Here is a 12,576-nt window from a genome sequence, read left to right as displayed (position 1 = left end):
AATAGTGTGGCAGGAGAGTTCCCAGGTCCGCTTGAACCTGCCGGAGAGCAGGCTGCAGGCGGGCACTAGACTCGGTTTATACCGGGGGGATACAAAGGTGAACAAGACCCGAGAAAGATCTACACAGTGCTACAAAGGCACCCAGAGAGACTGGTCGTCTGTGCCTAGCAGAAACCTGGTAGACTTCCTGGGCGAGGCGGTGCTGAGCAGGGTCTTGAAGGCCCAGCTGATAGACGAGGGGTGCAGAAGACACACCCCAGTCCAGCACAGTGTGCACAGAGGGGGGAGACGTGCGGCCAGGGAGGCGGAGACTCGACAGAAACCACACACCCGGTGGGGTCGCCACTGCACGATGTAACAGCCTGGGCCAGAGTACACGGAACGGGGAGAAGTCCTGTACAGAAAGTGAAAGCTCAACAGAGATCATGTGGTACGTGATCCACCAGCCCAGCAGAGTACAAGCTGACCAGAAAGGTGGATCCCCGGAGAAGCCCAAGACCCGAGGCAACCACACACACAAGACACTAGAGGCCAACTGAGCAGTCACGGCGGGAGCCATACCAAATTGGCAACCACAGCAACATCCTAGTTAGTCATTAGTCTCAAACCGGTGGACTGTGAAACCCCCTGCCACAATGAATAAACACCAAAAAAAAGACACCAGAAATACAAAAAATCAAGAAAGTACACCACCAAAAGTTAATAAATCTCATACTCTAGATCCTATAGAACAAGAAGCCCTTGAAATAACTGACAAGGAATTTCGAGTGATAATTCTAAGGAAACTGAATGAGATACAAGAAAACTCAGCTAGACATCATGATGAAATGAGGAAAAGTATACAGGATCTGAAAGAGGAAATATACAAGGAAATCAATGTCCTGAAAAAAAATGTAGCAGAACTTGCTGAACTGAAGAAGTTATTCAGCGAAATAAAAAACACAACGGAGAGTTTAACCAGCAGGCTTGTCGAAGTTGAAGAGAGAACCTCTGAACTTGAAGATGGGCTGTTTGAAATAACACAAGCAGACAAAAAGAAAGAAAAAAGAATCAAGGACATGGAAGAAAATCTGAGAGAGATATCAGACAACCTCAAGCGCTCAAATATCCGAGTCATGGGTATTCCAGAAGGGGAGGAAAATGGAGATTCCATTGAAAACATATTCAACAAAATAGTGGCAGAAAACTTCCCAGGTATAGGAAAAATCACAGATCTTCAGATCCAGGAAGCTCAACGATCTCCAAACGTATTCAACCCAAAAAGGCCTTCTCCAAGACATGTCATAGTCAAATTGGCAAAACTCAGAGACAAAGAGAGAATCTTAAAAGCTGCAAGAGAGAAGCGTCAAATCACCTATAAGGGAGCCCCAATCAGGTTAACATCAGACTTTTCATCACAAACCCTAAAAGCTAGAAAGGAATGGGATGATATTTTCAAAATACTAAAAGACAAAGATTGCCAGCCAAGAATACTCTACCCTGCAAGGCTATCCTTCCGAAATGAGGGGCAAATAGTATATTTCTCAGACAAACAAAAACTGCGGGAGTTCACTACCACAAGACCACCCTTACAAGAAATCCTCAAGGGAGTACTGGGTTTGGTTCCTGAAAAATAACTACCACTGCCATAAAAACCTAAGAAAAATCTAAACCCGCTAGTACAATAAAAATGGCATTCATGAAGAGAAAACAAGCTAACAAAAACACTATCTACAACCTAAGGAACCAACAAACAAAGAACCCAAACAGTAAATCAGAAAGCAAGGAACAAAAGACACCTAAGACAACCAAACAACCAATAAAATGCTAGGAATAAATCAACACCTTTCAATAACAACTCTTAATGTTAAAGGCTTAAATTCCCCAATTAAAAGACACAGACTGGCTGACTGGATCAAAAAGCAGGACCCAACTATATGCTGCCTACAAGAGACCCACCTCACCCATAAAGATTCACACAGACTAAGAGTGAAAGGATGGAAAAAGATTTACCATGCAAACAGAAAAGAAAAACGAGCTGGAGTGGCTATTCTTATATCTGACAAAATAGACTTTAAACTAAAAACCATAAAAAGAGACAATGAGGGACACTACTTAATGATAAAAGGACTGATCCATCAAGAAGACATAACAATCATAAATATGTACGCACCCAATGTTGGAGCAGCCAGATTTATAAAACAAACTCTATTAGACCTAAAGAAGGAAATAGACACTAATACCATAATAGCAGGGGACCTGAACACTCCACTGTCAATATTAGACAGATCATCTAGGCAAAGAATCAGTAGAGAAACACAAGATCTAACCAAGACTCTAGACCAATTGGAATTGGCAGATATCTACAGAATATTCCACCCAACAACCTCAGAATATTCATTCTTCTCATCAGCACATGGATCATTCTCCAAGATAGATCACATATTAGGTCACAAATCAAGTCTCAATAAATTCAAAAAAATTGGAATTATCCCATGTATCTTCTCAGACCACAATGGATTAAAACTAGAAATTAATAACAAACAAAACTCTGGAAACTATACAAACACATGGAAATTAAACAGCATTCTACTTAATGACATATGGGTCCAAGAAGAAATCAAGCAGGAAATCAAAAAGTTTATTGAAACTAATGAAAACAATGATACATCATACCAAAACCTGTGGGATACTGCAAAAGCAGTATTGAGGGGAAAATTTATTGCATTAAATGCTCACTTCAGAAGAATGGAAAGATGGCAAGTGAACAACCTAACACTTCACCTTAAAGAACTAGAAAAACAAGAACAATCCAATCCTAAAGTTAGCAGACGGAAAGAAATCATTAAGATCAGAGCAGAACTGAATGAAATTGAAAACCAAAAAACAATTCAAAAGATCAACGAATCAAAAAGTTGGTTTTTTGAAAAGATAAATAAAATTGACAAACCATTAGCATGGCTAACAAAAAAAAGAAGAGAGAAGACTCAAATAACAAAAATTAGAAATGAAAAAGGCGATATTACAACTGATTCATCTGAAATACAAGGAATCATTCGAGACTACTATAAACAACTATACGCCAACAAATTTGAAAATCTGGAGGAAATGGATAAATTTCTGGACACACACAAGCTCCCAAAACTGAACCGTGAAGACGTAGAAAATTTGAACAGACCAATAACAATAAAGGAGATGGAAGCTGTTATCAGAAGGCTCCCAACAAAGAAAAGCCCAGGACCAGATGGATTCACAGCAGAATTTTACCAAACATTCAAAGAGGAATTGACACCGATTCTTTACAAACTATTCCAAAAGATTGAAACAGACGCAAATCTCCCAAACTCATTCTATGAAGCAAACATCATCCTGATACCAAAACCAGGTAAAGATATAACCAAAAAAGAAAACTACAGGCCGATATCCTTGATGAATATAGATGCAAAAATCCTCACTAAAATACTAGCAAACAGAATACAGCAACACATACGAAAAATTATTCATCACGATCAAGTGGGATTCATCCCAGGGATGCAAGGTTGGTTCAACATACGCAAATCAATAAATGTGATACACCATATTAATAAACTCAAACACAAGGACCATATGATCATCTCTATAGATGCTGAAAAAGCATTTGATAAAGTTCAGCACTCATTCATGACAAAGACCCTCTATAAGTTAGGTATAGATGGAAACTATCTCAACATAATTAAAGCCATATATGACAAACCCACTGCCAATATCATCCTGAATGGGGAGAAGCTGAAAGCTTTTCCTTTAAGAACAGGCACTAGACAAGGATGCCCACTCTCACCACTCCTATTCAACATAGTGTTGGAAGTACTAGCCAGAGCAATCAGAGAAGAGAAGGAAATAAAGGGCATCCAGATTGGAAAAGATGAAGTCAAACTGTCCCTGTTTGCAGATGACATGATCCTATATATCGAACAGCCTAAAACCTCTACAAAAAAACTGTTGGAATTGATAAATGATTTCAGCACAGTAGCAGGATACAAAATCAACACACAAAAATCAGTAGCATTTCTTTTCTCCAATAGTGAACATGCAGAAGGAGAAATCAAGAAAGCCTGCCCATTTACAATAGCCACCAAAAAAATAAAATACTTAGGAATTGAGTTAACCAAGGAGGTGAAAAATCTCTATAATGAGAACTACAAACCACTGCTGAGAGAAATTAGAGAGGATACAAGAAGATGGAAAGATATTCCATGCTCTTGGATTGGAAGAATCAACATAGTGAAAATGTCCATACTACCCAAAGTGATATACAAATTCAATGCAATCCCCATCAAAATTCCAAAGACATTTTTCTCAGAAATGGAAAAAACTATTCAGACATTTATATGGAACAATAAAAGACCACGAATAGCCAAAGCAATGCTCAGCAAAAAAAATAAAGCTGGAGGCATAACACTACCTGACTTTAAGCTATACTACAAAGCTATAATAACCAAAACAGTATGGTACTGGCATAAAAACAGACACACTGACCAATGGAATAGAATAGAGAATCCAGAAATCAACCCTCACACTTACTGCCATCTGATCTTTGACAAAGGCACCAAGCCTATTCACTGGGGAAGGGACTGCCTCTTCAGCAAGTGGTGCTGGGATAACTGGATATCGATATGCAGGAGAATGAAACTAGATCCATACCTCTCACCGTATACTAAAATCAACTCAAAATGGATTAAGGATTTAAATATACACCCTGAGACAATAAAACTTCTTAAAGAAAACATAGGGGAAACACTTCAGGAAATAGGACTGGGCACAGACTTCATGAATACGACCCCAAAAGCACGGGCAACCAAAGGAAAAATAAACAAATGGGATTATATCAAACTAAAAAGCTTCTGCACAGCAAAAGAAACAATTAAAAGAGTTAAAAGACAACCAACAGAGTGGGAGAAAATATTTGCAAAATATACATCTGACAAAGGATTAATATCCAGAATATATAAGGAACTCAAACAACTTTACAAGAAGAAAACAAGCAACCCAATTAAAAAATGGGCAAAAGAGCTAAGTAGGCATTTCTCTAAGGAAGATATCCAAATGGCCAACAGACATATGAAAAAATGCTCAACATCACTCAGCATCCGGGAAATGCAAATCAAAACCACATTGAGATACCATCTAACCCCAGTTAGGATGGCTAAAATCCAAAAGACTATGAACGATAAATGCTGGCGAGGCTGCGGAGAAAAAGGAACTCTCATACATTGTTGGTGGGACTGCAAAATGGTGCAGCCTCTATGGAAAATGGTATGGAGGTTCCTTAAACAATTGCAAATAGATCTACCATACGACCCAGCCATCCCACTGTTGGGAATATACCCAGAGGAATGGAAATCATCAAGTCGAAGGTATTCCTGTTCCCCAATGTTCATCGCAGCACTCTTTACAATAGCCAAGAGTTGGAACCAGCCCAAATGCCCATCATCAGATGAGTGGATACGGAAAATGTGGTACATCTACACAATGGAATACTACTCAGCTATAAAAACGAATGAAATACTGCCATTTGCAACAACATGGATGGACCTCGAGAGAATTATATTAAGTGAAACAAGTCAGGCACAGAAAGAGAAATACCACATGTTCTCACTTATTGGTGGGAGCTAAAAATTAATATATAAATTCACACACACACATACACACATACACACACAAACCGGGGGGGGGGGGGGAAGAAGATATAACAACCACAATTATTTGAAGTTGATACAACAAGCAAACAGAAAGGACATTGTTGGGGGGGAGGGGGGGAGGGAGAAGGGAGGGAGGTTTTGGTGATGGGGAGCATTAATCAGCTACAATGTATATCAACAAAATAAAATTAAAAAAAAAAAAAAAAAAAAAAAAAAAAAAAAAAAAACGAATGAAATACTGCCATTTGCAACAACATGGATGGACCTTGAGAGAATTATATTAAGTGAAACAAGTCAGGCACAGAAAGAGAAATACCACATGTTCTCACTTATTGGAGGGAGCTAAAAATTAATATATAAATTCACACACACACATACACACACACACACACAAACCGGGGGGGGGGGAAGAAGATATAACAACCACAATTATTTGAAGTTGATACAACAAGCAAACAGAAAGGACATTGTTGGGGGGGAGGGGGGGAGGGAGAAGGGAGGGAGGTTTTGGTGATGGGGAGCAATAATCAACTACAATGTATATCGACAAAATAAAATTAAAAAAAAAAAAAAAAAACACCAAGTATCCCTTGTTAAATCATTCCTACTTCAGTCCCTCACCACATGCCAGGTCCACTTTATTCTGAGGTGCTTCTTTACACACTGTGCGCATTTAGAATGGAGAAGATAAGAAAGGAGATTAGCGGCGAATAACCTCTGAACAACATTCCCTAGTGGATTTCTTTTCCTCCCTAGCATCTCCTTGTTTCCAAAAATACGCAGGTCCTCAGAGAGGTTAAATTCTACATGAGAACTAATTCTCTCAATGCAGTATGCCACCCTGACAATCTCCAGTCTCCTTCCAGCTCTATGACTCCTGTAACTCTGCTCCTTTCATCTTTCCCTTCTGTCTTTGCTGAAACCTTGAGAATTGGTCATTTACACAGAAGAGTTACTTAGCTTCCAGACTCAAGGTGTCATGCTCGGACCTAAGTCTTCATGGCAACTATAAGAAATTATGCTTCAGAAGGCCAGTTTTAAAACACGTCCTTTCCAATGGCTCTGTCTGGATTACCTCACCCACCTAAATCTTCATGGCAGTGTTATCAATTCCTGAGTGACTTGGAACAAGAACAGTTCCAAGGTGTTATCACTATTGCTTTCAGAACAGATCACGTATTTTTTAGATAAATGAGGAAATGTGAATATGGATTATATATTATACCAAGGGAATATACTTGACTTTATTAGTAATGATAGAGACATTTGGTTATATTTTTACAAGTCCATAATTTTTTAAGAGCTGCACACCCAGAATAAGTAGGAGTAAAATGACATGGTATCTGATATCTGCAGAGCTGCTTAAAATATTTCAGTAAAAAGAAAAAAAAAAAGAAGATAGATGAGGCAAGTGCTATAAAATCTTGATAATTTTAAGTTTATATATATGTTGTATCATTATTTTACTCTTGTATATGTCTAAAGCCTTTCATAATAAAAGAAGTCTAAATTTCCCATTATACGGTTGAAGATTATATTATTTCCAGAGGATGTAAATGTAACTATTTTACAATTACTCGTATATATAGTATTTTTGCTTTTCATCACTTTGGTTTCTGGAAAGGGTTTCTTCCTGGCTTGGTTATTTAAAATAGACTCTCCAATTTACCACCAAGAGTTTTTCCCAGGTTGGGTGGAATGTAGTCTTATATATCAACACATACACATAGCAGCTTCAATTAAAAATAAGCCAACATAAAAAATAACTCAGGCAAGAAGAAAGCCATGTCACAATATTTAATCCCCAATTATATGCCACCTGAAGGTTTGTTAATGGCAACTCCTGCTTCCAACTTTGATATTACCACCACTGTGATTTTACTTTTAAACACAGGTAGAAGAAAAAGCTCCATTTACCACTGGGAAATTACAAAATAGAAAAATTTAAAATTGTAGCCTCTCCTGGTGCACCACTACCTCACCTTAATCCATCAACAGAACAGAGGAATGAGGGCCAAGAGCAAGCTCAGTGGTTTTCAGATCTTTGTAAACAGAATGATTTTCAGAGTACACTTTGATTAGCAGAAGCTCTGGAAAGGCCAAGGCAGTCAAAAGTACTAATACCAAATGACATCAGATGCAAAGGATCAAACCCACTGTATCTTGTGGTCACACCTTTTGTTCCCATACTGTTTAATCATATTTTGACCATGTAAATAAGAAAAGTAAGTATTATAAATCCTTCTTTACAAAAAACTGAATTTAAGTCTAAAACATCTGAGAATTTACAATCCTCAAGTCTGAAAAAAATCAGACAAGTGGCAAGTAAATATGATGTCAAAAGGAATTGTTCAAAAGAGTCAATCACTTTTGGCATACATCATAGGGTTAATAAAGATTTCAGCTTGATTTCCTAATCCTTCTAGTTACATAATCTTGTATACTAATAACAAATGCTCATAAATTGAATAGCTTCAGATATCACAAGAACCTAAATTAGTAATTGTGCTCATAAAATTTTGACTTCTAAGAACTGTGTCCTAATACTTTGAAAAATCATGATCTATGTATGGAATAGAGGATAATTCTTAGTTATTTCTTAATCTCTTTACATTTCTATCACGTAAAAGATAAAAACCATAGTTTATTTACTGAACAAATACTTCAATCAAATAAGAAACAGAAAAACAGCAAAAATCCATCAACTTGCTATCCATATTTAACAAATATCAACATCTGATATATTTGAGATTTTTAAAGAAGCATTATAAATGGAAACCATAGGGTTTTTCTAGTTTCTTGATTAAGCCTTCTCACAAGTCTCTATCTACCTCTTCTGTTTTATTCAAAACATCTCCAACTTCCCCCAGTTCTTACTCTCTTGTCTCACAACCCACCTTTCTCTATTATCTCATAGACAAATTTCCTGAAGAATCTATCCTTCCAATTTCCACTTCTTCTCCTTTTATTCTCTAACCTTCTAAAACCTAGTTTCTGTCCACTGAAATCCTATTCAATTCCAAAACCTCAAATAATGAAGGCTAATTTTTAGACTTTGTTATTAGTTGATCTCTTAGCAACTTCTGAGACTCACAGAGCTGGGTGTCACCCAGCCTGAAGGGCCTCAGAATTGCAGATTATCATCTTTAGACAATTGAGATCTATTGTTCTGACTGTGCAAGCCCAGAAGTCTGGGGAAAAAGGTATGTGTAGAAGTTAGTGAACTAGTACCTAAAGGGAGGGAAGTGGAATCATAAGGAAGATTTGCTTTCAACTACAACTTCAGCAAAGAAAGGCGGAATTATAGATCACGAATCATAGTTATGAGAACACTGGAAGATCCCAAATTCATGAAAAATATGTATGACATCTATTCTATTATACTCACACAGATAAAAAGACTAAAGAACATACGTATATCAAAATGTTAACGACAATTAAATCTCTAGATGTTAAGATTATGTACAGTTTTTATGTTCTTTTTAATAATATTTATTTTGTTAATTTTTCACAATAAACATGCACTTTTTTAAAAAACAAGAAACAGGTTGTGCTTTTATTTTTTTTAAGGCAAAACTGCACACCTGTCTTCCAGGATAACAAAGAAGGGTGTTGCTAGGGACACGCAACTCCACAGAATACTCATAGAAAACCTCCAGGGAATGAGTGGGTATTGGCAGCCTGAAAGGAGAAAGAAAAGCAGGCTGGGTGATTGGCCCCACTCCTGCAAAAGAAGAGATCTCACAGGAATCAGTCTGGCCTTAGATAATCCAGGAAGTACCTGGTGTTCCTTCTGGGCCTTCCAGTCACCCATGGGGTCCTCTTTATTCCCTCTCCAGTATATCACTAAAATCTCACTACTCCTCTGCATCCCACACTACCATGACTCCACCAGGCACCCTAATGGTGCCCCACTACTGAGCTCGCTGACTTTCAATCCCACCTCCACATGGCTACTAGTGTTCTAAACACAGTGAGCATCTGAAAATACTTCAAGATTATTTCTAGTATAGGATACCCTAAACTCTCAAATGTATGCAATTATCTACTTACCTTTATCAGCTCAACTTTCAAGTCCAGACACTAGGCTTCAGTTAAACTAGATGCCTGTAGTTCCCTGAATATCCCATTACTCTAAGTTTGTGCCTCTGTACACACACTTCTCTCTGCCTAGAATATGCTTCCGTACCCTTATCTACCCAGCAAACTCTTACTCACCCTTTACGACTAGCTCAAATGACAAATCCTCTGTAAAGCACTCCTGGTCAACTGGCTGCTCCTCCTCTGTATGTCTTATTCATTCTGTACCTAACACAGCACTTCTTATGCTTTGCAATTATTATTATTATTATTATTAGATAATTTATTACACATACATGTGAGGTACAACGTTGATTTTCAATAACTGTGTACAATGTGTGATGATTAGATCAGGATAGTTAGCTTTTTGATCACTGCAATACGCAATCATTCTTTGTGTCTGTTAACCAATTCCTCATAAGCCCCCCTCCATCTCCCCCTCCCCTCCCCTTTTCCACCTCTAGTAACCAGTTCTTTTCTCTCTTTCTAAAAGTTCAGTGTATTACTGTGATTGTTGTTTCTTTCTCTTTCTCTATCTTTATTGTTTATTTATTTATTTATGGTTCAGCTCCGGTTATGAGAACACATGGTATTTCTCTTTCTGTACCTGGGTTGTTTCACTTAGCACAGAAAACAAAAGAAAAAATAAACAAATGAGATTATATCAAACTAAAAAGCTTCTGCACAGCAAAGGAAACAATCAACAGAGTGAAGAGACAACCTATAGAATGGGAGAAAATATTTGCAAACTACACATCCAACAAGAGATTAATATCTAGAATATACAAAGAGCTCAAACAACTTTTTTTTTTTTTTTTTTCGTGACCGGCACTCAGCCAGTGAGTGCACTGGTCATTCTTATATAGGATCCGAACCCGCGGCGGGAGCGTCGCTGCGCTCCCAGCGCAGCACTCTACCGAGTGCGTACAGCAAAAAAACAAATAAGCCGATTAAAAAATGGGCAAAGGAGCTGAATCAACATTTCTCAAAGGAAGACATACAAATGGCCAACAGGTATATGAAAAAATACTCAGCATCATTAATCATCAGCAAAATGCAAATAAAAACCACTCTGAGAGAATAGCAAATGCTGACGAGGATGCAGAGAAAGCGGAACCCTCCTACACTGTTGGTGGGACTGTAAATTAGTGCAGCAATTACGGAGAACAGTATGGAGGTTTCTCAAACAACTACAGATAGAACTTCCATATCATCTAGCAATCCCACTCCTGGGGATATATCCAGAGGATTGAAAATCATCAAGTCAAAGAGATACCTGCACTCCCACGTTTACCGTAGCTCTCTTTACAACAGCCAGATGATGGAACCAACTTAAATGTCCATTGATGGATGACTGGATAAGGAAATTGTGGTATATATACATAATGGAATACTACTCAGCCATAAAAAAGAATGACATTCTACCATGTGCAGCAATATGGATGAGCCTGGAGAAAATAATTGCAATTACTGTTAAAATACCTGTCTACCCCACTACCCATGAGATATTTAAGGTTGGGAACTATAAATCCCCATGCATCTAGAATAATGCCTAGACAAAATAGGTATTCAATAAATATTTGAGAAACTAATTAATAAATGTTTGTTTTTACCACACGTATTTTTGTTTTTTATTTTTATAGCAGTTTTAGTTTTATAGAGAAATTGAGCAGAAAGTACAGGTAGTTTCCAAATCTTCCTTCCATCCCCATATACAATTTCTATTATTGACTTGTTACATTAGTGTGGTACATTTGTTACAATTATGAATCCATATCAATATATTATTATTTACTTAATTTTATATTAAAGTTCCCTCTTTGTATTGTATAGTTCTATGGGTTTTGCCTAATACATAATCTCATGTTATTAACCACACAGAATAGTTTTGCTACCCTAAAAATCTTCTGTGTTCTGCCTATTCATCCCTCTCTCCTCTCCTCCCTCCTTCATCCCCTGAAATCCTGGCAACCACTGACATTTACCACACATTTTTATAAATACCTCAAAAATAAATTTTAGGAGCTGAAAAATTGGCACTAATTGACACTGGTGCTCTGGGAATGAAACCAATTCAGTTTAAGACCAAACTGAAAAGAATCAAGCCAAATACATACCGAATAAATGTAAGATTTCTGCCATCTTTATATCTGAGAATATTAGAACTGTATGAATTTGGAATTAGCAACCCTCTCAAGTAATAATTTGAGGATTACATATAATGGAGGGGTTTTTGTTTTTCCTTCGCATACTGGTGGTGGTAGTAGACATGGGGCACTGCCAAGTGTCTGTTACAATGCAAATGTAACTACAATATGTATCTTTTCTTCAGAATCAAATCAGTAAGGACGGCTGATAACCAGTGAACATGCGAAATTTAAGATAAACTGCAAAAAAACAGAATGGAAATAATTCTCATTTCCATATATTTTAACTTTCATTAGTGCCTGCCTATTGCCTACCTGAGCTAAAGTAGGGATTAAATTTTGACCAGCCTGAGTTTGCATATGAGCAGATTCACTCTCTGCCACAGAATGTGTTATACTTCCATCCTGCTGGGATTCAATTATTTCCGTGGTCATTTGTCTGAAAAGACAATAAAAAGGAAGAGTGTTAAGACCCTATCTGAAGTATCTGGAAATAATGGTTTTTGCCTAGCTTTCAGATATTCATTTTTGACATCCAATTACATTATTTTACGAGAGTACTTGAAAAAATTCACGGAAAGATTTGAACTACCTTTCAACTCTATTTTCTCCCTGAACTTTCTAAAGTACTCTCGTATTTTTTCAAGAATAGATTCAGTAGCAGAGTGCTAACTCTCCAAACTTAAGGCACC

The 12,576-nt window shown here is 37.4% G+C and overlaps 1 protein-coding gene across 5 annotated transcripts in view; it reads right to left on the bottom strand.

Moving 5' to 3' along the window:
- The window catches only part of CREM (cAMP responsive element modulator), an 88,576-nt gene that overhangs the window by 55,609 nt on the left and 20,391 nt on the right, over nucleotides 1-12,576 (bottom strand). For all 5 annotated transcript variants that reach the window (XM_063098716.1, XM_063098707.1, XM_063098709.1 and 2 more), the window contains exon 3: nucleotides 12,200-12,323. In XM_063098716.1, the coding sequence (XP_062954786.1) occupies nucleotides 12,200-12,323 (124 nt within the window). The remainder of the gene's footprint in view (nucleotides 1-12,199; nucleotides 12,324-12,576) is intronic.

This window comes from Cynocephalus volans, chromosome 6 (assembly GCF_027409185.1).
Source record: "Cynocephalus volans isolate mCynVol1 chromosome 6, mCynVol1.pri, whole genome shotgun sequence".
Classification (NCBI taxonomy): Eukaryota; Metazoa; Chordata; class Mammalia; order Dermoptera; family Cynocephalidae; genus Cynocephalus; species Cynocephalus volans.
Note: the sequence above shows the minus strand (reverse complement) of the source record. Positions and strands in the feature narration are given on the sequence as shown.